Source organism: Rhizopus microsporus (genome assembly GCF_002708625.1).
Source record: "Rhizopus microsporus ATCC 52813 unplaced genomic scaffold scaffold_10, whole genome shotgun sequence".
NCBI classification, from domain to species: Eukaryota; Fungi; Mucoromycota; class Mucoromycetes; order Mucorales; family Rhizopodaceae; genus Rhizopus; species Rhizopus microsporus.
The window spans coordinates 145,203-168,758 of record NW_019671925.1 but is presented as its reverse complement, the minus strand read 5'-3'; the positions used below and the strand labels follow the sequence as shown (position 1 = coordinate 168,758).

General features: G+C 36.7%; 12 protein-coding genes across 12 annotated transcripts; 7 read left to right on the top strand and 5 right to left on the bottom strand.

Moving 5' to 3' along the window:
• Positions 1-837: 837 nt before the first annotated feature.
• Positions 838-2,791, bottom strand: RHIMIDRAFT_16264 (uncharacterized protein). The gene is made up of 5 exons (XM_023605751.1): positions 2,240-2,791; positions 1,640-2,166; positions 1,392-1,589; positions 900-1,330; positions 838-844 (listed from the first exon to the last, which is right to left on the bottom strand). Exons 1-4 carry the CDS (start codon positions 2,757-2,759, stop codon positions 1,214-1,216), a joined length of 1,362 nt encoding a protein of 453 aa, XP_023465297.1. The 5' UTR covers positions 2,760-2,791; the 3' UTR covers positions 838-844; positions 900-1,213.
• A 427-nt stretch (positions 2,792-3,218) lies between these two features.
• Positions 3,219-4,296, top strand: RHIMIDRAFT_292510 (uncharacterized protein). Its single transcript, XM_023613904.1, has 2 exons — positions 3,219-3,372; positions 3,424-4,296. The coding sequence occupies exons 1-2, from the start codon at positions 3,233-3,235 to the stop codon at positions 4,088-4,090; spliced, it is 807 nt and encodes a 268-aa protein (XP_023465296.1). The 5' UTR covers positions 3,219-3,232; the 3' UTR covers positions 4,091-4,296.
• Positions 4,297-6,432: 2,136 nt separating this feature from the next.
• On the top strand, positions 6,433-7,965 carry RHIMIDRAFT_16204 (NAD and Zn-dependent alcohol dehydrogenase). Its single transcript, XM_023605749.1, has 3 exons — positions 6,433-7,348; positions 7,399-7,574; positions 7,627-7,965. The coding sequence occupies exons 1-3, from the start codon at positions 6,825-6,827 to the stop codon at positions 7,911-7,913; spliced, it is 987 nt and encodes a 328-aa protein (XP_023465295.1). The 5' UTR covers positions 6,433-6,824; the 3' UTR covers positions 7,914-7,965.
• Positions 7,966-8,374: 409 nt separating this feature from the next.
• RHIMIDRAFT_244080 (uncharacterized protein) lies at positions 8,375-9,410 on the top strand (the record flags this gene model as incomplete). The annotated part of the gene is made up of 7 exons (XM_023610022.1): positions 8,375-8,414; positions 8,470-8,526; positions 8,581-8,666; positions 8,725-8,870; positions 8,924-9,009; positions 9,065-9,354; positions 9,402-9,410. 7 exons carry the CDS (start codon positions 8,375-8,377, stop codon positions 9,408-9,410), a joined length of 714 nt encoding a protein of 237 aa, XP_023465294.1.
• On the top strand, positions 9,395-11,149 carry RHIMIDRAFT_16241 (uncharacterized protein). Its single transcript, XM_023605750.1, has one exon. It carries the CDS (start codon positions 9,463-9,465, stop codon positions 11,089-11,091), a length of 1,629 nt encoding a protein of 542 aa, XP_023465293.1. The 5' UTR covers positions 9,395-9,462; the 3' UTR covers positions 11,092-11,149.
• A 58-nt stretch (positions 11,150-11,207) lies between these two features.
• RHIMIDRAFT_244078 (Clavaminate synthase-like protein) lies at positions 11,208-12,638 on the bottom strand (the record flags this gene model as incomplete). Its single annotated transcript, XM_023610021.1, has 3 exons — positions 11,208-12,218; positions 12,270-12,472; positions 12,527-12,638. 3 exons carry the CDS (start codon positions 12,636-12,638, stop codon positions 11,208-11,210), a joined length of 1,326 nt encoding a protein of 441 aa, XP_023465292.1.
• A 94-nt stretch (positions 12,639-12,732) lies between these two features.
• Positions 12,733-14,725, top strand: RHIMIDRAFT_255565 (histone deacetylase). The gene is made up of 4 exons (XM_023611172.1): positions 12,733-12,926; positions 12,981-13,138; positions 13,187-13,447; positions 13,505-14,725. Exons 1-4 carry the CDS (start codon positions 12,762-12,764, stop codon positions 14,358-14,360), a joined length of 1,440 nt encoding a protein of 479 aa, XP_023465291.1. The 5' UTR covers positions 12,733-12,761; the 3' UTR covers positions 14,361-14,725.
• Positions 14,726-14,844: 119 nt separating this feature from the next.
• RHIMIDRAFT_313831 (Brix-domain-containing protein) lies at positions 14,845-16,152 on the bottom strand (the record flags this gene model as incomplete). Its single annotated transcript, XM_023614897.1, has 5 exons — positions 16,086-16,152; positions 15,872-16,027; positions 15,492-15,815; positions 15,073-15,439; positions 14,845-15,017 (listed from the first exon to the last, which is right to left on the bottom strand). Exons 1-5 carry the CDS (start codon positions 16,098-16,100, stop codon positions 14,845-14,847), a joined length of 1,035 nt encoding a protein of 344 aa, XP_023465290.1. The 5' UTR covers positions 16,101-16,152.
• Positions 16,153-17,253: 1,101 nt separating this feature from the next.
• On the bottom strand, positions 17,254-17,922 carry RHIMIDRAFT_292504 (40s ribosomal protein L44e; the record flags this gene model as incomplete). Its single annotated transcript, XM_023613903.1, has 3 exons — positions 17,772-17,922; positions 17,404-17,626; positions 17,254-17,348 (listed from the first exon to the last, which is right to left on the bottom strand). The coding sequence occupies exons 1-3, from the start codon at positions 17,823-17,825 to the stop codon at positions 17,254-17,256; spliced, it is 372 nt and encodes a 123-aa protein (XP_023465289.1). The 5' UTR covers positions 17,826-17,922.
• A 390-nt stretch (positions 17,923-18,312) lies between these two features.
• On the top strand, positions 18,313-19,870 carry RHIMIDRAFT_292503 (uncharacterized protein). The gene is made up of 4 exons (XM_023613902.1): positions 18,313-18,464; positions 18,522-18,835; positions 18,890-19,106; positions 19,162-19,870. The coding sequence occupies exons 1-4, from the start codon at positions 18,322-18,324 to the stop codon at positions 19,640-19,642; spliced, it is 1,155 nt and encodes a 384-aa protein (XP_023465288.1). The 5' UTR covers positions 18,313-18,321; the 3' UTR covers positions 19,643-19,870.
• A 317-nt stretch (positions 19,871-20,187) lies between these two features.
• Positions 20,188-21,706, bottom strand: RHIMIDRAFT_292502 (uncharacterized protein; the record flags this gene model as incomplete). The annotated part of the gene is made up of 3 exons (XM_023613901.1): positions 21,342-21,706; positions 20,652-21,289; positions 20,188-20,569 (listed from the first exon to the last, which is right to left on the bottom strand). Exons 1-3 carry the CDS (start codon positions 21,678-21,680, stop codon positions 20,188-20,190), a joined length of 1,359 nt encoding a protein of 452 aa, XP_023465287.1. The 5' UTR covers positions 21,681-21,706.
• Positions 21,707-22,026: 320 nt separating this feature from the next.
• Positions 22,027-23,524, top strand: RHIMIDRAFT_313828 (uncharacterized protein). The gene is made up of 3 exons (XM_023614896.1): positions 22,027-22,214; positions 22,268-23,088; positions 23,145-23,524. Exons 1-3 carry the CDS (start codon positions 22,048-22,050, stop codon positions 23,477-23,479), a joined length of 1,323 nt encoding a protein of 440 aa, XP_023465286.1. The 5' UTR covers positions 22,027-22,047; the 3' UTR covers positions 23,480-23,524.
• Positions 23,525-23,556: the final 32 nt, after the last annotated feature.

Genomic DNA, 23,556 nt, shown 5'->3' with positions numbered 1-23,556 from the left:
CAGTTTGCAGAGTCACTTGGATAAGGACTATTGTCACCATATTTTTCATGTAAATCAATAATGCTGCTGTCGTTCTGGTTTACTTGTTCGTCAATACTTTGATATATCAAGAAATTTCGATCTCCAGGCTTGTGATGTAACAAATACTGACCAGGCTCAAGGATTCTATAGAAAATAAAGAGATGTGAGCTATTATTTATATAATAGAATGTATTCAACATGTGGTACTTTTGCAAATTTAAAAATGTCTGTCGAATCAATTCACTTTCGCCTATTGGCTGCCACCTATCACCCATAATGTCTATCATTTGCTTTTTATCTACTCGCACTAGACGGTTATTCACCAAATCAATCCTTCCTTCCATAACAATTGAATGTCCACCAATATATGATCGCAACCAGTTCATGGCTCTTTCTGCAGGAGTAACCACTTCTTCTCGTTCTTCACATATTTGATAGTCCAATTTTGAAACTAGAGTAACCTTTTTATCTGCTGTTCCTGTCGTATTTTGCTATGACGAGGTTATTTTATTAGCTCAAAGCCTAAATTAAATAGCATCCTGATATTTTACGCTAGAAAGTTCTCCATCCGATTGATGTCGTATTAGAATATTCAAATCCTCTCCAAATGTCCAGTGGTTATATTGGAGGTTCTCATCATTGTTATAGTCCCACTCTTCTGTGTCAGGACTACTTATATGTGATTTGGATGTCGATGATATGGGGTGTCGTTTTGCCCAGTCTAAACAAAGGCTTTTGAAGGCCAAGTCATATACTATCTTGTTCATTTCACGCTTGGTTAATGCTTCTTTTGGTAAAGGACGATCAAATATCAAAGTTTTATCTACAACGCTTATGAGTATTCCATAGGAGGGGGGTATAGTTCAAGGTAAGCTTACAGTCATTCTCTTGCTTTACCGTCAGAGGTATATAGGTACTGGTGGATAAATCATTTTGTATCTCTACCAGCTTCAATAGACTAGATGAGGATATGACCACTTCGAACTTTGTATGTTTAATTATGTCGTGCACAATTCTATCATCACTAAGATTTGGAGGCATCTTCTTTTTGTAATATGTACCATAAGCTATGTCATCTTCATAGGTTTTACCAGTGTCAATATAGTGTTTAAATATATCCATTCTTCTAGGCGATTCAAACACTTCAGGTTTGCACGCACTTATTTGTCCCTGCATAAAATTAAGTAAAGCTTCATCTTGTTGGTTTCATACTTACGGATTTTAGTAACGATTTCTTAAAGGATAGTATAGGTTTCTCCTGAGGAATAGCAACTGGCATCTTTACAAAGTTAAAGCATCTGTAGAAACGCTACAAAGGGGCTCTGTTATTTTTTTTTTCTCTTGCATATATATAAAAGGTTACTGCTTACTGGATATTTTTGTATCCTTTTGTTTTCTAAAGAATAATACTCTTTTATCATCGTATCGATCTTATTATCCAGAATATCATAGACTTTGGAATCCAGCATCTTTTTCCGTTGTTGATTTACATACTCATCTTGTTCGGCTTTAAAAGCAATACATAGGCTGTTGTATAAAAACCGTTCTGGATCTGATAAAGGTATTCCCTATTGTATATTTAGAAATGAAATGGCGTATTCAGATCATGATGATTTACCTTTTTTATTTGATCAGATAATGAGATAAATTGTGTATGTTGTTGTCTTGTCAGTTTAGAGTATTGATGGTCTTTTGCTTCCTTTGTATCGGCGTTATCATTTATGTCAGCAAATTGTGCTGCAATCTCTAAATCCGAGATTCCCTGTTGTGTGTTGCTACTATTGCTTTGATATTGTTCCAAGTTGTTCAAAACGGTATCCAGGAGGTTTGGCGTCTGTAATGCAGGCTCAGATTCAGACTGATCTTCTGGTTCGGATGAGATATTTTCACCAGGAGTAAAGACATGCTCTGAAGGACTAGGGTCGTTTGCCTCTTCATTTGAGCACTCAAACTCTCTTCTGGCCAGAATAGCGGATTGCAGTAAACCATGAAGCTCAGGTACAAGATTATAGGAAATAGTGTAAGCCTCGTAAGCTTCTTGAGTAAAGAATACGCCAGACGCGTTGAGATTTTCATTCCGTACTTCTTGCTGTTCAGCGCTAAGGTTTGATATTTCTCTATCACTTGCCTTTGGTATACCAGAGGCTAGGATTTTTAAATTCAAAAACGCTTTTATATCAGAATTTTAACAATGGCTTTGGGGCATAGTAAAAACTACCTTCATTTTCTATTTCATGACGAATAGATTGTGTATCAGTGCCTTCTTCTGATCCAAAGTAATCGCCAGATTCTGTTTCTCCATCATTTTCATTACTATTCGTATGCTCCATTATATCTATAATACTTTGAGCATCCTCTTGATCGACTGGTGTAGTATCAATTTGCTGTTGATCTATTATAAGCTCTTCCTTTAATGGTGCAGGTTGTTCTTCATTTTCATTTGATTCTATAGCTAATTGGTCATTTATACTGTCAGTCAGCTCATCAATGTCTGAATGATCGAGATCTGGCAATGATTCTGTCTCTTCAAGGTCATTCTTATTTGATTGCACTGTTTGATTAAGCGTTTCATTCTGGTCATTTTCAAGATCTGAATGAGTTAACGTGTCCTGAACTTGTTGATCAAGTTTCTGAAGTTTAGGAGAAAGTTCGCTTTCGTTGTCTATTAATTCCTTTCTTAGTCTTTTTGATTTTCTTAAAGGTTCGTTCGTTATTCCCTTTTTGTGTTGATCAGGCATGGAAGAATTGTTAAAAAATGATTTAATCGCTGTCAAAGGTTTAAACATCCGCCTTGAGCCTGTACGTGGAACGTATATATGAGATAGCTTGACAAGTAATGTGTCAAGTGCTAATTACATTACAGATTTTGTTCTGATGTCCCTATTTTAGCATCATATTGTCCTTGAATGATACGAATGGTCTAATTTTAAAGATTAATACCAATGCATATGCCCTATAAAGATAGTCTATAACATACATTATAAACAACAGATATGTCCATTTGATATTCCAAAGATAATAGCTGCTTCCTTTAAACAGAAAGGAAAACTTCACGACATACGTCCATCTACTCCATTTTTTTTTAATTGCATGAATCATCCATAGCTTTGGTAACTTATGAAGTCATTGGGCACTGTGTTTAAATTTCTTGTTCCTTTGTTCCCTGAGTCATTTGTGTTTATCTTTTCTTTCTTCTACCCCAACAAAAAAAATGTCTGAAGTAGGCTTGACAAGCACTAATGTCTCGCTTTTATACAGCAAGGAGAGATTAGCAAAGCTTTATGGTATCGATCTTTTCGCTGCTATAACATCGTCTGCTATGGTAGCTCCTTTTATCGCTATTGTTGATAGGTAAAGTGTATTCTCGGATTAGTGACAAATGTTCACACGTTCAGTAATCAGATCAATCATTGAAAATTTGAATGGAAAGAGACCACTTAAAGAAGGATTGATTTATGGATTGAAGACATTTGCCTCACAGCCGTTCAAATTTGCTGCTTCTGCTCAATTTCGGTTGATCCTTGGTCTCTATTTTTCGACTTATACAACTGCCAATGTGATAGATACCACTTGTGAACAATATTCTGTTGATCCTTCACAAAAGTCTCTTTATAAATTTTTAAGTACATCTACAGTAAATATGCTATTATGCATATACAAGGACAGAGCATTTGCAAAAATGTTTGGAATATCCAGCAACAAATCTCTTCCAAAATTGAGCTACTTTCTGTTTGCGGCCAGAGACGCTTTAACCATCGCAGCTAGTTTCAATGCACCATCTTATATCGCCGATCAATTACAGCACTACTCAGTTATCTCTGATGAAAAGACAGCAAATGTTACCTCACAACTTGTGTGTCCCTCAGCTGTCCAATTTATCAGTACACCTGTTCATCTTTACGCATTAGATATTTACAATAGACCTCAAGCGACATCAAGCATGAGAGCACAACTGATAAGGAAAGAGTACTTTAAGAGTGCTTTGGCTAGAGTCGGTAGAATTGGTCCTGCTTTTGGTATTGGAGGCGTGGGAAATTCGTTTGTGAGAAGTTTCCGGAATGACATTTAATCAATTTACTTGCCTATTTTATAATTAAAACGATATCTAATCTCAGTTTTATTGTTTTCTAACCAACAGTTTCTTTTTGTGGGGGGTTAAACATGACGCGTGTGTTATATTCTGTGAGAAAGTTGGCCGTTGCTTTTTTTTTTTGGCTTGGTCTAACATAGAATTAAAAGAAAAAAAAAGACATTGTAGTTCAAGCGCCATTGGAGAGACAACCTGGAGTGAAAGTGCTTGTTTATATCATGGCAGCAATCTGTCTTATTCAGTAAACAAATGAATCCTAATCTATGGGAAGTAAAAATTCAAATTGCGCGATCCTTTTTGACATCAAATTAAATAAGTGAATTTTATATTCTTTTATAAAAGAATATAAAAAAGGTTCCTATTCCTAATCATTGCAAAAAGAGGTTACTTTATATATAGTCAAGGCAGTTTTTTCTATTCAAAGATCCCTTCCAGCATTTGTCTTGTGTCATATCGTAAATTATTTATATGCTTTGTTTTAATCCAAGAATTATATGATCATTTACAAGTTGATAGTCATCACATCATGAGTCCGTTTAAGTCAAATAAGGCTATACAGTTCATCTATTAAGTACGTTCAAAACTATGATATTCTATTTTTTCAAATAGAATAATAATGTGCCTCAAAAATTCTTCCATCCATGCAAGAGGTTGTTCTTCAACTTGGTTATTTTAGACGGTGAAGTTCATCTGTGGTCGATGAAAATTTGTTCCACTAAGCTGTATATATTGAAAAAAAAAAAAAAAAAAATGAATGAGTTCATCATTGCAAGAAGTAAAGAAGACAGCAAGAATATTTTGGCAATAGGCAACCTTGTTTGACAGTTAAAGGCAAGAGAACAATAGTGTAAACAGAGAGATTGATGAAAAGCCAACTAAAACTTGCAAGCTACCCTTGCTGTCATCAAACAAGTGAAGCAAGGATATGATGACTGCGAGATGTAGCAGATGATAAGTGGTAAAATGGATAGAATATCTTTACAGCCGCTGGGTAAACTTGACCATCAGGAAGTCAACGAAAGGTGCTCAATATGGCATTCTTTTGTCAATTGAAAAAAGTTGACAAGTGAGGAGAATGTTTGCTTCGTTAAACAATTTGTATAAAGCATTGTTTGACTTTGCTTGGATTTGCTTTGGACTTACTCTTCTTTTGTAATTAGTAGATTAGGACACGAAAATAAAAAAGGACAAAGTGTTGAACTTCAAAAAACGCAGCATGAACTATCATTGACCGGCTCTGCGCTTGTCTTTATGGCAGACATCCTTGTTGACCGTGATTTTTTAAGGACTTTCTATACAAATCTAAAACCTAATGAAGATTAAGGTTTTGTTTTGCAAGACAGAGTGTATTGCCACAAAAGAAATCAGAAGCAGAAGTGTCTAATTCTTGTAAATTCGACTTTTACATATATAAAAGCTAGGTACGTCGACAACAAGGAAAGTAGAAAGAAAAGAGCTATATATTAAAGCAAGGATTTTAAAGGAAGCTATGGCTACTGTTTTATATGAAATGCTGTCATCTAATACACAATACTGTTATCATCACTGGTGTACGATAAATAAATAAAAGGTAGGCCATATACCCTTTTGTAAGATTATCAAACACGTCAGAATTGAAGTTAGAATTAAGCACTATGGTATATGGGAATAATAGAAAAGAATCAAGGTAAATAAAGCAGCCTTAGGTAGCAATGATAAAAAGAAAAATAAAGCTAAAGTAACAGAACATATAATAGTTGGCAGTGTATTAGGTAATACATGATTTCTTCATTTGACATTGTGATTGGCCAACTGAGATCCTTCATTTTGCCATTTTAAACAAAATAGTTCGTCCTACTAGATAATAAGTTGTTACACCAAACAACTGTCTCTGTGCATGGGCACTGACGTCGGTACTGAAGCGTGAAAGATTATCCATATATAAACCTGTATATTGTGTATCAAAGCAATTTCAGTGGCCATCTTCTCAGATAGACCCAGACAATAATAATCGGTTCAATTTGAAAGCAAAGGGGAGAAGATAATCTTATTTCAAATAAGCTATTGTTGATAGAATGTTCCGGAATTTGTATTTAAACGCATAGAAAACATTCAAGAATTCTCTGAATCTTTGGTACTTGGTGAATGTTATCAAAGGTAAAATTCAATTAAAAAAAGATAAGAGCAAGTTTTTGACTTTAAATGTATTCCCATGCTTTGTTTCTAATAACAATTGTACCGATAAACCCTTTTTATATGCTTCGAGCTCGGTTAAATGTGATGTTTAGTTGACGTAAGCAGTTATTAAATATGGTATTATTCAGCTCGAAGCTATTTTCTGGTTCCGACTATTACTTTTTATTAGAGATTACGCGCATTCAAGCAAACAGTATAGATAAAAGGGTTACTATAGGGCATTTTGTTACTAGGCTAGTTTCCATAGTAAAGAATAAAAGGGGGTGAATGAAGCATAATTTGGACGATTTGTTTGGGGTTTGGTTTCACTATCGAAAATGACATCTGCCTGAGTTTCAAGCTTGATTTCTAATCAATAAGATAATCCCCGTTTTTTAACCATTACTGATATAAGTAGCTTTATTCTTGTTGTTTCTATTACAACACACAAATGAGTTCTGATACTTTTCACGGATGGGCCGCTGTTTCTAAAGGTATAGCTCTTAATCTTTCTCTATAGCAGTGACATAACTTAATAATAGACAAACCTTTGGAATGGATGGAGTTGCCTTTAAGAGCACCTGACGATGATACTGTCGACATGAAGATTACTCACTGTGGTATCTGTGGTAGTGATATTCACACTCAAGACAGTGGTTGGGGTGAAACTGACTATCCTTGCGTTACTGGACACGAAATTACTGGTATCTGTACTGCTGTCGGTAAGAATGTCAAGCATATCAAGGTTGGCGACCGTATCGGTGTTGGTGCTCAATCTGGCTCCTGCCTTGAATGTAAGGAGTGTTTGAATGGTGAAGAAAATCTTTGTCAAGGTCGCAAGACTGGTACTTACAACAGCCGCTGGCCAAACGGTGACAAAGCCTTTGGTGGTTATGCTGATAAATGGAGGGGCCACCAACGTTTTGTTTTCAAAGTGCCAGACAACATGACAAACGAAGTTGCGGCCACCTTTTTCTGTGCTGGTGTCACTACCTATTCTCCTTTGAAGAGATACGGCGTCACTAAGGGAAGCAAGGTTGGTGTCATCGGTCTTGGCGGCTTAGGCCATTACGCTATTCAATGGTAAGTTTAAAGTGTATGTTGATTAGATGGGGTATCTAATAAACATTTAGGGCCAAGGCAATGGGTGCTCACGTAGTAACTATTTCCAGATCCGACAAGAAACTCCAAGATGCTACAGCTCTTGGTTCCCATGAATATATTAATGCAAGCAACCCTGATGAATTAAAGGCTCATACGGGTACTTTTACACACATCATTTGTACAGCTTACAGCAAGGAGTTTGATTGTAAGTAAACACTAGTCTAAAAGATAGAAGCCATTGACAATTATTTTTCTAGGGCCAACTTATTTCAAACTAATGGACACCAACAGTTACTTTATTATGGTTGCTCTTCCTGAAGCACCTCTTAACGGCATTCCTGCTATGCTCTTGGCAGCTAGACAGATCAGTCTTGTTGGTTCCATGATTGGTTCTCCTTCCATGATTGAAGATATGCTTCAATTTGCTGCTGAGCACGATGTGAAGCCCTGGATCAGCAAGTATCCCATGAAACAGTGTAATGAAGCCGTCCAAGCCTTCAGAGATGGCAAACCAAGATATAGAATTGTTTTGGAAAATGAATAAAGTTTTCTTGTAATTGTACCATATTTCGTGTTTGCGTTAAATGATTTATTCAATAAGAATAGAGTGATTAGTAGAACAAGTAAATATTAGTGAATGTTCTGTTGTCATATAAATATATTCTCATTGATTACACTTTCTTTTAAAAGGGACATGACAGTGATAGCAAGTAACAGAGAAGCTATCGAGTAGTAACTGAAGGCAAAACCATAGTAGCAGCAGTCGTGTCTTTTTCTATAGCAGAAACTATCGTGTTTACAAGAAGCAGCCATTGTATTCACCAAAATTAAGAAGATGCTTTGCTCGCAAGAATCCTCTTTTGCTATAGAAAGAATGTATTTAAAGAAGTATAAACAAAAGAGAGTCTACGTGTTCTCTTAAAAACAATAAAGACTGCTACCACCAGTATTAACCTCAGAAATTTCTCTCTCTCTTTTCCTTGTTCTTTGTGTCTTTTCGATAAAATGTGGTATTTGAAGTATTCGATATTTGTTAATGGTGAAGGTAGATATTATTCAATAGTCTTTTTCTTGTGCTTCACTTACACTTTGTCATTTAGAACAACAATGCATAAAAGCATTGCTACCTGGGAAAGAATATACTGTAGGCAAAAGAGGTGAGTTGAATGTACCAATGCTTGTAAGCATTTGATTAACTTTTTTTTTTGTAGATACCAATATTGTCATACGACATGACAACAGCATTAGTAAAAAGCATGTAACAATAACGGTTGCTTCCATGACAGTGGCAGGCTTGGTATATAAGCCATTTTAGTTATTTGACATGTGCCTACTTACACATACACAAACAACAGGAAGACGTTAATCATAGACCAAAACTAACAGTAACAGATCACGAAACAACATATGGCACACGCTTAGAAGGAAAGTTAGTTCAAGGTTCAGCTCCATGGCACAATGATGAAATTATGCAACTAGGAAGCTTAGGGTTCTATATGAAGTATATAACATTCACTTTCTCCTGAGATACAGTATCTAAGATTCTTTGGATAGGGTGATATGGAAACCTGTTATTGTATGTCGAAATGTCGTTAAAAGTGCTGAAAAGAAAAGACTGATTAAGGCTGCATATCAAATAGGTAAACATAAAAAGCATTCTTCATTAAAAGACCATGTGTATTAAACAGGTATTAGGGTTTAATGTACTGAAAAAATGGAATAATCAATGCACTCACTTGTACATGACGGAATTGCTTGTTAGTGACAAGTTGATGCATGCAATGGTTACCAATAGACCAATTGTATCTGAAAAGTGGTTGTATAGTTTAATAGAGAATGGTGATGTTGAAGAGGCAAATAGACAGACAGAGCCTATCATTTTAAAAGACTATGGGCCATTGAGAAAGACAATCGAACTAGTGTATAACCCAAATAGAGAAGAGTTATTTGATGGCATAGATTTTTGGATATTTGATCAAGCACAGGTATGAACATAGATAAATTAGTAACTGTATTATATTCATATAAAAAGAAAGTATGAGCGTATAGCATTCCTTATTAAACTATGCCATGGTAACATAAGATTGGTTGATATGGATACGGGAATAGATGTCAATGATATAAAGGAAACAACACTCTTTATACAACCATCGCCAGAATTGGTAGCTTCAGATCGCTGGATAGCTTTAGAAGCGCAATTCTGTAGCAATCACAGAAACGTTCGAACTATACCAGATGCAGAAATAATCTATGCAGTAATATATGGCTCAACACACACAATGTGCAACCCTAGAGTCAGCTTTGATATAAACAACCAAAGAACCAGTCCTTCTCAGTCAAGCTCCCCTGATCCTTCAATATCTCATAATCCTGTAGAGCCAGCAGCATCTTATCATGACGATAGTCGTCGTCTAGCTATTTCAACTGAACAACAGGAAGCGGATACTGTCCCTTTTAATCCTTCAGTGGACACAATACCAATTTCTCAAAATAATCATGGCCCAAAGGTGACTTATAGAGGGCTGCAGGAGGCTGATACTGTCCCATTTAACCCTTCTGCCACAATTCCATACTCAAGCTCATACACACGACGACAGATTGATATCACACCACCTCATACTTCACAAACAGCATCAACAGATGACCAGGCACATTGTGACATAGCTTCTAATCATGTAGATACCCTGGCGATAGTCTCTATCCCTAATCATTCCAAAGAAAACAAAGTACCGTATAACTCTTGTCAACTTCATGCTCACACATCCAAAAGTATTCAAGCCAAACCCGATAGCTCAGATGCAGCATTTGAACATAAAGAGGATACATTAAGTCAAACACCAGCAGCTATGCTGACTGATATCTTTGACCTAGATGAGAAAATCATACCATCTGAAACTAAACTTGAGCTAGAATCCAAGCAGGAAGATGGTTCAGTGTCTAAAACGTCTGCTTGTTCACAGCCATCACCACAAGTAGAAGCTGTAACTCTTACCCTTAATGTAGGTGATTTCTTTGATGATATGATTGGAAATTTCGATCCATTACCTGCCCCATCATCTCCACCACCCACAACGTCACGCTTACCAAAACCAACAGTAAACCGAGATGAATTAGTAGAAAATCGACAGCAAGATAGAATGGAGGAAGATGGTTTAGTGAATACCAATACCAATACAACCAACGTGCAAAAACCATCTTCTCTTACAAATGAAGTATCCACAGCCGACGGAGACTTTGATCAAAATGAACCTGCTGCGGGACAGCATTCTGCTGCTGATATCACCAATGAATCAACCATCGTTTCCAATGATGCAATGAGTATAGATACACCCATTGATGAAGCGCCTGATACTACTACTGCTGCTACTGCCGCTACTACTACTGTTTTTGAGTCTCAGGCTAGTGCACATTCTCAGTCTGATACAGTTGAATCAACCGCCAATACAAGCACACCTTCCATCAGGAATATTGAGAACAGGGATCAGGTTATTTATGCTCCTCTTGTGAAAAGGCCACGCCCTGTCGATGCACATATCCAACAACAACAACAACAACAAAGCAGTCATGGTGTTGTTAATTATAAAAGGTTTCGTAAAACTCCACAGTTGAGAACTGGTGGAAATACAAGAATAGTGCAGACGGTTGGCTATAACAATAGAAATGAAGTTGAAGGTAAGTTGTCTATGGTCTATGAACTGACTTTGGGTAACCTCTTTTCATAGATACGACAAGACATAGTGATGCGTCCTTGTTTGATCCAGATGTGACAATTCGTGTCAAAAAGCGAGTTTTTTAGTAGCTGTTTATTTATTGTCTATGTTCTATAATAAAAGACGCATCATACTAATCTTGTGTTCTTTTTTCGTTTAGTTTTACATTTCTTACACATGCATGTTCCATCACTCAAGTCTGTTTCTGATTCTGTTGAAGATATAATTCTCTTTCTCTTTTGTTGATTATTACTGATACAAGTGCTACTACTGCTACTACTGCTGCTACTGCTGCTACTACTACTCGATGAACTGGCTGAACTATCACTACTGCTATCAGGTGGTAGTCGTGGAACTGTTCTAAGCATCTGTAGTGAAGCAGCTGCATTTCTATACAGTTTAGGCTCTCTTTTTCCTAATTCTTGTATTTTTCTATATAGCTTTTCTCCTAACTTAGGTCTAGAGTGCCTTGTGGACAAGTACACATATTCAAGGTTTGTTGAAGAACAAAAGTTTTGTGTTACAGCAATGGTAAAATCCAAATTCATGACCACGTGAGCCCAACCACCAGGCACAAATATTGTTTCACCAGGTTGTTGTAATACTTCAACCATGCCTAGTTTTTCGCCTAGAGTTCTTGGATCATTTGGATCATCCTGCTTTTTGAATCTAGGATAGACTTGGTCAAACCAAGAAACGCCTTCATGATCATAAGGCTTCATGGGTGGATCATAAAGTGACTTGGGAGTGTTTGGTGGGAAGAGACACCAGCGCTTATGACCTCTGATCAGAGCATTCCAAGCTGAAGTACCTAATGGATCTTTATGTATTCCAGTACCACTTCGAGAACCACCTATGACGAGCCATCGATAAGGGGGTCTTCTGCTGCCTGTCAATTTAAAGAGATCTTCTGAAAAATAATTGGGTACTTTGTAGTCTTGTAACAAGTGATTGTCTAACTTTTTTTTTGTTCTAGAAGTTCTATAAAATCCGCTGTCAAATATGTACAGTGGTGAATCATCCTTAAGTCCTTCATGTTGCGAATAATATATAAAGTGCTTCATCTTCATATAAACATTGTTGTCGTCGTCATCATCTCCCACTTTAAATAAATGTGATTTATAATACTTTAAGAAATACTAGGAAATATTTAGTATACCAAATGATAAAGACAATCATAATAATAATACCTCTTCAGACCAATGTGCCTGTGCTTTCCAGTCATCAGTTGCATGGGTAATGACAACAGGTATATTTTTTGATTCATAGTTTTGAATAAACTCCTTTGTTGATACCTTTCTATAGTCTATTCTCGGTACTTTGTCAAGGGTAGAATCTATCCAATAATCTTTACAATGAAACTTCCACTTTTGCCAATCAAACAAGTCGATCTCTATTATTCAATTAGATCAATTAAAGATTCATGTTATAAAAAGTCATGATCTACCTGATCTAACTTTGACTTTGACCTTTTTGATCTTGTCATCATATCGCTTACTCTTTGACAACTTGTATTTCTTCTTTTTCTTCGTTTCTATTCGACTTGTCTTTGTGGTCATTTCAAGAAACAGAGAAAGAGAGAGGAAAAAATTTACTCTATTTTTTTTTTTTTTTTTTTTTTTTTTTTTTTTTTTTTTCTTTTTTTCTTTTTACTTTTTACATTTTATTAATCATTTCAAAGAATGCCACGAAAAGGATTTGTTGACGATGATTCCATGTCAACTTTCTCAGAGGATTATTATTCAACACAGAAATACATGCAACCTGGAAAACGACGATTAGCTTCACATAGTAAAAAACGAGTAGCTTATTTTCATGACGAAGGCGTTGGAAACTATCATTATGGAGTAAATATGACATGTTGAAAAAGCATTCATTGTTCACCGTCTTTGATTCTATAGGAACGTCACCCAATGAAGCCACATCGACTGACACTTACTAATCATTTAGTACTAAAATATGGTCTTCATGAAAAAATGGAGATATTTCAACCTCGTAAAGCAACAGACAATGAAATTAGAAACTTTCATTCTGCAGATTATGTAGATTTCTTAAAGAGGTACATGTGTACACTTTCTGAAATACTTGTATTAATCTATTCTAAAAGAGTAACACCAGATAATGCCGATCAATACGAAAATCTCTTTCAACGATTCAATGTAGGAGACGATTGTCCAATCTTCGATGGTATTTACGATTTTTGTCAACGATATGCGGGAGCAACAATAGAGGCATCAAGAAAGCTGATAGCTGACGGCGCAGATATTTGCATCAATTGGTCTGGTGGACTTCACCACGCTAAAAAGAGTGAAGCAAGTGGATTTTGCTATGTAAATGATATCGTACTTGGCACATTAGAGCTATTAAGGTATAGAATTCGTATACACATACTAGTCCATGTTTATAGCTAATTTTAATAGAAAAGATATTTTCCTCGCGTTTTATACATTGATATTGATATTCATCATGGAGATGGAGTACAAGAAGCATTCTATTCAACTGATCGCGTTATGACAGTCAGCTTTCATAAATACAACGGAGATTTCTTTCCTGGAACAGGTCATATAGACGAGATAGGTTCATCACTCGGGAAATATTACTCAGTGAATGTGCCCCTTCGAGATGGAATTGATGATGATGCTTATGTTTGGTTATTTAAAGAAGTTATTGATGCAGTCATTGGAACATATCAGCCTTCAGCCATCGTTCTTCAATGTGGAGCAGATTCATTAGGATGTGATCGACTTGGTTGCTTTAATTTAAGCATACGTGCGCATGGTCGATGCGTGCAACTTGTGAAAAACTTTAATATCCCATTATTGGTTGTAGGCGGAGGAGGCTATACCGTTCGAAATGTTGCAAGATGCTGGACATACGAAACATCAGTCCTTGTTGATACAGAACTAAGTGAAAATTTGCCACCAAATGAATATCGAGATTTTTTTAAACCAGATTACAAATTACACCCTGATTTGAAAGGAAGAGTAGAAAATCAAAATGATCGAACTTATTTGCTAAAAGTGCGCGAGCGTGTTATGGAACAATTAAGATATTTAGATGCCGCACCAAGTATTCAGATGCAAGAAATCCCACCAGACATACAAGGCTTTTTAGATGGTGAAGAAGAGCAAAGAGATGCTGAAGAAGACTCAGAGAAAGGAAAAGATACAAGACTATATAGAGGAAGAAGAATCATACATGATAATGAATGGTATAGTGATGATGATGATAATGATAGTGTCGGGAGATGGAGCGATACTATGGAAGATGACGACGATTGAAAAGAGACAAACAACAGACAATACAGTACAGATATCGATGATGCTACAATTGAAAGGCTCACATTCTAAAATTGTGTATCATCCCTCTCTCCCCTCCCCCCTCTTTCCTCCTTCTTTCCGTTTAAAGATTAATTCCTACTTGACAAATAAAATGTCATAGAATCTGTCACAAGCTGGCAACTCTTTAGCTGTGTTGGAGCAACTTTAGAGGTTCTAGGGTCTAAATGGTCCCTAGAGTATACTACCTACAACTTTGTAAGGATATAATGAAAGCACATTACTTGAAAATATATGCCTTTTATTCTAATAGACAGGGCGTAACTGGAACTGAGGCTCTGAAGAACGCCTGAATTAGGAGATAAGCTAGTAGCTTATGCTAATGCGAAACTTAACATGATCAAGAAAGGTTCATCTATTATGATCACTGTGCACAAAAATGCATGGTCGTTTATTCTTTTACAAGTGTTATTTCAATAAAGGTTTATTATGCTTCTTCTTCTTCTTCTTCTTCTTCATCTGAAGCTTCTTCTTCTTTAGAAGCTTCTTCCTCTTTTTCCTTTTCTCTCAAGGCTCTCGCTTCTTCCTTTTCTTTTAGTATTTTCGCCTTTTTGGCTGCTCTTTCTTCATTTTCCTTTCTTTCTCTCTTTGTCTTTTTGACTACAGGCATAAAGCTAGTTAATATCACATGTTAATTATGTGTCATTTCGATTACCATATCTATGATATAACACTTCTCCACCACAAACGCCATTCTCTACTTTCACTAGTTCCAATGTCATTCTTGGCCCTATTTCACAAAGACGTACTGCCCTTTGTTCATTTCTACGCTGATCAGGTAATGTAACCGTTGATTCCGGACCATCTTCTACATCGCTCTCTGAAACTATTGCTTCTTTTAAGATGTAGTCTGATATGTCTTCGAAATCACCTAAGTTGGGCAGATCTGTGTTCACTACTCGCTTAATAGACTTGGATACACCGGTTGCTTTCACGCCAATACTATAATGTCGAACATCGATTTGTTGCGTATCTTCATTATAGTTGAATAAAAGCACTCGCTTAGCTTGAGATAATTGCATCTACAACAAGAAATGAGTCTTTCTTTTTTAATTGTTGTCGGTAAAACGTTACTGTTTGAACATCAATAGAAGGGAACATATTTTGTAGCATGGCTGTCATCACTTTAAATTCCTTTCCTGGTTGCTGAAAGTTATTTAGTACTATCAACGGACTTGTGCGATATTCGGTATCGGATGTCTTTGGGTTTCGTTGGAGAGCCAAGCAATCTTTAGCTAAAGCATATTCGACTACCCTAAAGGTCAATGTGGGTCCACGAGGTACACGACAAATACGAAGATTAACGTTCTTTTCTGTGCGGCTAAATATTACAAAGTGAGTAACACCAAGTTGTCCTGCAACCATAACAAAATCTTTAAGACGATTGGATCGACGTTCCTATAGTAACGGTCGGCTCAATCTACACGTAAACTTTTTCTAATTTATCTTCTTACTCTTAAATGGCTTGCAGTGTGTGGTTCAAATATACGTCTAACATCTCTTACAAGCGCAGTAACAGATCGCCCAACAATTCCAGATCGCATAACAAAACTCTTGGGGATCTTGTCCATTTCTTCTTCTGTAGGTGCAATGTGAGTTCTTGTCTTTCTCTAAATACAAGCGTTTTAATGCTTGGGAAAATCATAAACTGTGATTGATCTAGTTTACCTTTCTTTTTGCCATCTTTATATTTTTTATCTAGTAAAGAAGTATACTCAGTTGTCGCAAAAAAGAGTTTACATAAACAAGAAAGACAGTCACGATTCGCGAGCCTCACTAAAAATGAAGCGTCATTTCCATTGCTTGCCTTGTACCGCCTCTTTTATCGCCATAAGGCACGTCTTTTACGTAAAAGAAGTATTGCTTACAACATCAATATAAGAATCATGGTATGCGAGCCCAAAAAGAGTTATCATCAATAGTGACTAGTACCATGTCAAAACACTTGCCGGTAGCCTAGCAAAACAAGTCAGAAAAAAAAACTGTTGTGTGAGTTGATAGTGGCAGAAACCAACGATGGCAACATCTATTTGCGTGGTATCTCGTGTAATTGTATCAGCAATTTCCATTTATAGCACTTAACGGAAGAGCATGCCAAAGCTCAAGCAAAAATAGTATTGCGCTCTGCTATTAAAGGCGTTACTCAGTCTGTCATTGTAGATATCGTGAAAGAATACGCCAGTAGTAGCGGAATAGCCTAAATACGAATATCCATCATTAATACTAAGCTATATACTTCATCTATCGCATGGAATAATGAACCATTGATAGTGTAAACTTGTTCTTGGGCTTTCAGGTATGCTGAAAGGGCATTGTCTTGCTATCAGAATGTTTTGATTATCTTCAGTATAGAGACTGCAAATGTAGCATTAACACAATATAATTTCTTCAGGTGGCGCAGTATCAGCTGAGAGGCCCTCGGCCTACAGAAAGACGTTGACAATCCACACTACAAATGGCACTCCATTGAGGATTAGAGTAAGCGAAGCCACACCTATCTTTCTAACTGACTATTCTGAAGCGATACTTATGGATATCTGACCTGCAAGGTTTCTAGGTGACACGAAGTTACTAAACTTGGCATACACTTTGTTTTACTTTTGCTCATTTATAGTTGGATAGGAATATAAAGAAGCTGATATCAGACTGTAGTCTTCTTGACACAGTCATATCGGTTGTCATGGGTATAATATACTCGTTTGTAACATTCGATCCTTTGCAGTGAAAGGAATAGCACTGAAAATAGTTAACGACTTTTTCAGTAATTGATTTAAATAAAGCAAAAATAAGGCATAAAAAAGATAGATTTTCGATTTTATTTTAGGATACGATGTGTTTAGAAAACAAGAGCAGCACCCTTGGTCTTCTTGTCACCACCCAATTCGAAGTGCTTACATCTCTTGAGAGCGAGTTGCATCTTGTACTTGCAAGCTATATAATCAATTAATATACACATTCGCCTTTCATACAATTCATGACTTCTTACAAGTGCATTCAAGACGGAGGACAACCTTCTTGGTAGTCTTGGCCTTCTTGTGGAAAATGGGCTTGGTTTGACCACCATAACCGGATTGCTTACGGTCGTAACGTCTCTTACCCTGAGCGAACAAAGAGGCTTTACCAGCCTTGTATTGAGTGACCTTGTGGGGAGTGTGCTTTCTGCACTTGGCGCCCTTACAGTAGGTGTTACGTGTCTTGGGAATGTTGACCTATTTACAGTGTTAAAGTATGCTATCTTGACATGGTGAACTGCACAAGAAGGGCCTAAAAGAATATCAAGAAGCTCAAGTGTGATGCTGATGCTCCCCCAATTTACATGACAGCTGTAATTGCTAATAATGAAAGATAATCTACACAAGCATATCTATATCTGTCGTATTGTATTGCATCCAATTTTTGATAATCCATCAATTTGCATAGAGTCTTCTTTTGATGATCTAATAGCCATCCTTATGTGCAATCCACACACAAATGTATATTTACCATCTTTATTCAACGATATGCCAAAAGAGAGGGATTCCCTTGGATTGCACTGTCTGCAGAGTTGTTATACTTGAGCTTCTTGCCGCAATCGTTTGTCCGGGCCGAGTAAGAAAAAAAGACACTTTTTTATTGAACCTCAGCTACTGTTCCCTCTTCCCACCTTATTTTCAAAATCAAAAAGTCGCAAACTATCAGTTCTAAAGGGTCACAGTTTGTCAAAAATAAAGCTGCATTTGTAAAACATGCTAGGTTATCTCACTGTTACCACCAAATTGAGGTTGTCAAATTTGAAATGGACTAGACTTATTTTTTGTGCATTAATCCACTCCCATAAAGTGTGTGACTTGTTTATTTCAATGAGCTACAAAAAAAGGATGCATGTATTATCCGCTGTTTCTTCTTTTCTCTTTTAGTTAATATTATGTCTGCTAGATTGCCACTTCAATCAAAAGTAGCACGGCCCAGATTTCAAATTAGAGGCGCTGTATTTGGCGATGATGACGACGCAGATGAAAGAATTGCCGATGAAAGGATTGTTGGTATTGAAGATAACAAAATAACAGAGTAAGGAAGAGTTTGTTTGATTATCCACCTTGAAACGCTTAACAAGAATTACTTTAGAGCAGCACCGAAGAAGAAAGCAGAGCCGTTGTCAATTGCACCTTTACCTAATGTCGACTGGCGTGCTCTTGCAAAGCGTAAACGGGAATTGTTTATGCCTGCGCGGGCGCAGCAACCATCAATAGACGAAGCGAAACCTGAAGTCCTTGAGCAAGGTGCGGCTTCATTTGGCTTGCAGGTTCAGCAAAAGAAAGCAGAAGATGATGTAGTAGAAACCAAACAAGAGACTGTTGTTACCGAGCAAATTATAGTTTCCGATAACCAAGAACCACAGCAAAGTTTGGAACAACGTGCAATAGAAGCGATCATAAAAGGTAAATAGAAAATATATACACTTGTTTAAATAAAAATCTTACTGTATACCTTAGAGTCAAAAGGGGAAATAGAGGAAGAGGATGACCGCCCTGTGAAGGTGATACCCGCGAATGAGACAATAGCATTTAGAGACGATATACAAAACAGGCCAGATGAGACTACAATGGAAGAATATGAAAGACTACCTGTAGATGAATATGGTGCAGCGCTTTTACGTGGATTAGGATGGAGTGAAGGTGAAGGAATTGGACGAAATAGAAAAAACACACCGTAAGTTATACTCTGTTTGCTGAAAGTAGATGATATTATTAACCATAAACAATAGAACCCCAGTAGCTACTCCAGTCAAACAACGAGAGGCACTGCTAGGATTAGGAGCAAAACCAGAAGATGTAAAAAAGGATTCAAAAACAAAGTCTAAAGACAGACGAGAAGCATACCAATATAAAGATACAGGCTTATTTAAAAAGATTTCGAAAAGAAAATACGAGGAAGAAATGAATGGGAGCAGAAGCCGTAGTACTAGTAGCAGTGCTAGTAGCAGAAGAAGCCGATATGACGATGAAGAAAGGTCTGAAAGTAGAAGAAGACGATATGACGATGAAGAAAGATCTGAAAGCAGAAGGAGACGATATGACGATGAAGAAAGGTCCGACAGCAGGAGAAGAAGAAAGGATGACGAAGACAGATCTGAAAGTAGAAGGAGACGGTATGATGATGATGATGGTGGTGGATATAGTAGAGAGCGTCGACATCGTCGGTCTCGTAGCAGAGATTCTAAAAAATCCAAGTCATATAATAAATAATTCATATAAGGAAGATTGAAGACTGTTAATCTACTGCAGTTCTTACACTTTATTCAGAAAGTATTCGCACACAATTACACTTTGATCAACCTTTTCTTTATTGTTTCCAGCTTGACAACATATAATAATGCATAAAATGAACTTGATATCTTTGAGAAAACAGAGAAGGCATGTATAATGTGATCAACACTTTACAAGCTTACTCATTCTTTTACTTCTGATGGGCTCTCTTTTATCATTTGTTGTCTCATTATATTTCCAGTATGCGAATAAAGTGTAGACGAGATTATTAGAAAAACCAAATATCCCTCGATATCCATAGCCTTTAATTTGACAGTTCTTGTTTCCTGAGAAGAACAGTGTCTCTGATCTGGTATCAATGAGTATATGAACTTTAGTAATTGTAATAACCACGGATAAGTTGAAATGATCTTTGTTTGTAGCCAGTACATTCCTTAAGCTATTCGATATATCTTTGCTACGGTATACTAACTAGTGTTTTATTCTGGATATATATAATGTAATAAAAAAAGAAAGGGGAGACATTAGATATGTATATCCAACCAGTCATTGTCATGAGCGTCTTCTTCTTCTTCTTGACTTACTACATCGTCGTCTTGTTGTTGTTCAACTGTAGTTTTTACTCGAGTACCAACATCATTAAGCATTCGGATGCTACTCTCTACAAGCTCTTCACTAAAGCTTTTCATGCTTTTACCGATTTCAACCACTTTAGAGAAGTCAAATAATTCTTCTTCTTCTTCTGTTACATCTTCTGCTGAAGGTGGCGATTCAGCCAATACGGACAGAAAAGACATTGGCGCAAATGGTTGTTCATCACCAGTAACATGTGTCATAAAGCGAGCAGCAGCCTCGATAAATGAACTACTACCTCTACGTAGAAAGTCTATGCCATTTTGGTTTGATCTATAAAAGAACAATTATAGAGTCAATTACTGCATTCCACTCACGTTTTGCTTAAGTCAACTTTTTTTTTTTTTGCTTTTACTCAGAATTGCTTTCTTTATTTATTACTGAATTAGATTTTATAAGAGGATCTTCGGATACTTCTTCATCCACTGTAGTCTTCTCTGCTTTATCGTCCACAAGAGAGCTTGATGCAGTAGGAGTAGGTTCTGTTTTATCTATTTGCTCTGTCTGCACTGATAATGGATCCATAAGCCTATCCTGTTGCCCTGATTCTGAAGAATCCTCTGCAGACTGTATATAAGAGCTAAAAGAGAGTTGAGAGAATCTATTTAATGACAGAGATTGTCTGTGACTTGAACGGCTTCCTGAGGTGAGAGGTTCTTCACCATACAGAGATATTTCAAGAGATAATGATTTGTGAATCATATTAGGCGGAATTTCCTCTGACAGCTCTGGTAAAGGTAATAAATGCAATACTTCTTTTTCAATCTGCGGTATCTTTTCTTCTTGCTTCTTATCAAAAACATCGAGTTCTTCGGTCACCTTCTGGGTATCATCTAAGGCATCTACTTGCTCTTCCTTTCCTTTGCTTTCATTTTCTTTGTCAGAACCATCATCATCATGATATAGCTCTGTCCAGTCAGGCTCATTCTCATAATTTCGAGTGGCAAATGAAGTACTATTAAATTCTACAAGTTCTTCGCTACCTTGTGCTTGCTATAATAAAAGCCTTGAGTTAATTTTTCCTTCATCTTTTAATAAGTATTACCACACTTGTCTGTCCGCTATCTTCTAGTTCAGTCTGTATAGACTTGCCATCCTCATCTGAAGGTTCTTCTGCTCGAGCAAACGGATTTTTGGATAAAATTTGTTGTGAATTTTGCGTTTGAAACGTTGGAATATGACTTGGCATATAAGGTTGTGGTTCATACTCCAAGTCTTGTTCATCAACAAGCTGTTCATCGTCGGAGTCATCAGGAAGCTGTATTCGCTTCAAGTTTAGATAAGTACAGCAGGGAAGAGCAAGGTAGCCTAACCAGGTGTTTCTTGTTCTTATATTTCTATCCTGGTTATCTGAAAGTTGAATACGTCCTTTGAGAAATGACATGATGAAAGGCGGAGGAGAAAAGAAAGGAAAATTTGAAAAGAGATAATATTCTTTGGCTTTTGTGCGACTGTGTCTCATGGATACATTTTTGTTGGATTACTAATTAAGGCAACTAATATAAAATAAGAAACACCCACTAAATGAATAACCATCACCATGACAACGGAAAGGGGAGAAAAGGTTAGACATGGCTTAACCATTTTTTTCAAAATGCGTAAAATTCACTTGTAAACAAATTCGTTATTTTCACCAAATAAAAAAAGGGCTAAAATCGGGGATTCAAATAATGTAAAGATTTTTTCATTTCGTTTTGTTTTGTTTCTTTTTTTTTTTTGTTTCTTTCTTTGCCCAAGTGTCTTTTTTTAAAATGAGCAAGATACCAAACTTAAAATTAGAGGAAGATTTGCTTGCACCTTCAAAAATCTACAAGAATATAGTACCTACTGCTATTACTTCCACTACTACTGGAGCCAATTTACAAACAACAACTCCACCACAGAAAAGTGTACCCGCATTCCTCAATAAGCTTTTTAGGTAAATAATGTAAATCATGTTTGTTAATGATTGACTAACAATAATATTTATAGTATGGTTAATGATCCTTCTACTGATGATCTCATCTGCTGGGCGGAAGATGGTAAATCCTTTTTCGTAAATAGACAAGAAGACTTTGCGCGTAAAGTATTACCTCGGTTCTTTAAACACAACAAATTTTCATCTTTTGTTCGACAACTAAATATGTATGGATTTCATAAGGTACCTCACCTTCAACAAGGCGTCTTAGAAACCGACAGCGATTCCGAGCGCTGGGAATTCAGTAACCCTAATTTTCAACGAAACAAGCCAGAGCTACTAACACTGGTGACGAGGAAAAAGGGTGTAAGTGCTGACGAAAAAGAACTTTCTGGTGTTGATTTACAACATATTCTAGAAGAGATAAAGTCAATAAAAAGGCATCAGATGAGCATCTCAACTCAACTCCAGAACATCCAGCGCGATAATCAGATTTTGTGGCAAGAAACAGTTCAAGCAAGGGAAAGACACCTTCGACATCAAGAAACAATAGATAAAATACTTCAATTTTTGGCATCTGTGTTTTCTAGTAGCGGCGCTGGCGAAAAAAGAAACGTCATCCCAAGAAAAAGACGATTTTTGTTGGGTCCGGGTGAGAGTGTTGAACAAGAGACTGAACCAATTGAAGGCGCTATCGTATCCAATGAAGATGATGATAATGAAAGACCAACCAAACAACAAAAACAACAAAATGAGGCACTATTCAATATCAATGACTATGTAAATGATGTAAATGATCAAGCTGATGAAGAAGAAATTAGTAATCCTATACCTACCAACATCCCGGCTAATGACTTACAAGACGCTATTGCTCTCAATAACAAATCAAAAATAGGTAAAAAAAAAACTTCTTGATATGGAAGTTGTATACTTATTCTATTTTAAAAATAGCTGATACATCAAGCTACGTACCTAATCTTGACTTCTCTAATATGCCACAACTTCAAAATCTCCAACACTTGATCACCTTAGCACAATCGAACCCTGACCTACTCAATCAACTTACAAGCGAATCACTTTATGGAACACCATCACAGCTGACCAATGTCGTAGCCTCACCAGCTGCTTCGCTAGACTCTACTTCTTCCTCTGCGCCTTCTCTTAATCAAATAACCAACAATATTGCTAATGTTTCAGATGAGGCAAATGCCATAAATCAGGATATTGAAGAATTGGGGCTAAGTCTTCAAGCACTTGCACAATACCTCGGATTTGATCCAGCCTAAACTTTTTCTTTTTCTTTAAATAAAACATAGTTGCGTGTGCCCCAATCAGACACTGATTCCTTTTTAAGTTTGGACAA

Excerpts from the sequence above, each read along its gene's own strand:
- RHIMIDRAFT_255565 (XM_023611172.1), top strand. The coding sequence starts at position 12,762 with ATGCCACGAAAAGGATTTGTTGACGATGATTCCATGTCAACTTTCTCA. Across the intron at positions 12,927-12,980 it reads TTGGAAACTATCATTATGGA|GAACGTCACCCAATGAAGCC; the intron begins GTAAATATGACA and ends TTGATTCTATAG. Across the intron at positions 13,139-13,186 it reads TATGTAGATTTCTTAAAGAG|AGTAACACCAGATAATGCCG; the intron begins GTACATGTGTAC and ends CTATTCTAAAAG.
- RHIMIDRAFT_313828 (XM_023614896.1), top strand. The coding sequence starts at position 22,048 with ATGAGCAAGATACCAAACTTAAAATTAGAGGAAGATTTGCTTGCACCT. Across the intron at positions 22,215-22,267 it reads TTCCTCAATAAGCTTTTTAG|TATGGTTAATGATCCTTCTA; the intron begins GTAAATAATGTA and ends TAATATTTATAG. Across the intron at positions 23,089-23,144 it reads CAATAACAAATCAAAAATAG|CTGATACATCAAGCTACGTA; the intron begins GTAAAAAAAAAA and ends TTTTAAAAATAG.
- RHIMIDRAFT_16204 (XM_023605749.1), top strand. The coding sequence starts at position 6,825 with ATGGAGTTGCCTTTAAGAGCACCTGACGATGATACTGTCGACATGAAG. Across the intron at positions 7,349-7,398 it reads GGCCATTACGCTATTCAATG|GGCCAAGGCAATGGGTGCTC; the intron begins GTAAGTTTAAAG and ends ATAAACATTTAG. Across the intron at positions 7,575-7,626 it reads TTACAGCAAGGAGTTTGATT|GGCCAACTTATTTCAAACTA; the intron begins GTAAGTAAACAC and ends TTATTTTTCTAG.
- RHIMIDRAFT_16264 (XM_023605751.1), bottom strand. The coding sequence starts at position 2,759 with ATGCCTGATCAACACAAAAAGGGAATAACGAACGAACCTTTAAGAAAA. Across the intron at positions 2,167-2,239 it reads TCATGAAATAGAAAATGAAG|CCTCTGGTATACCAAAGGCA; the intron begins GTAGTTTTTACT and ends TAAAAATCCTAG. Across the intron at positions 1,331-1,391 it reads AAAGGATACAAAAATATCCA|CGTTTCTACAGATGCTTTAA; the intron begins GTAAGCAGTAAC and ends GCCCCTTTGTAG.
- RHIMIDRAFT_292503 (XM_023613902.1), top strand. The coding sequence starts at position 18,322 with ATGTCTGCTAGATTGCCACTTCAATCAAAAGTAGCACGGCCCAGATTT. Across the intron at positions 18,465-18,521 it reads GAAGATAACAAAATAACAGA|AGCAGCACCGAAGAAGAAAG; the intron begins GTAAGGAAGAGT and ends GAATTACTTTAG. Across the intron at positions 18,836-18,889 it reads AATAGAAGCGATCATAAAAG|AGTCAAAAGGGGAAATAGAG; the intron begins GTAAATAGAAAA and ends TGTATACCTTAG.
- RHIMIDRAFT_292510 (XM_023613904.1), top strand. The coding sequence starts at position 3,233 with ATGTCTGAAGTAGGCTTGACAAGCACTAATGTCTCGCTTTTATACAGC. Across the intron at positions 3,373-3,423 it reads TTTATCGCTATTGTTGATAG|ATCAATCATTGAAAATTTGA; the intron begins GTAAAGTGTATT and ends TTCAGTAATCAG.
- RHIMIDRAFT_16241 (XM_023605750.1), top strand. The coding sequence starts at position 9,463 with ATGGATACGGGAATAGATGTCAATGATATAAAGGAAACAACACTCTTT.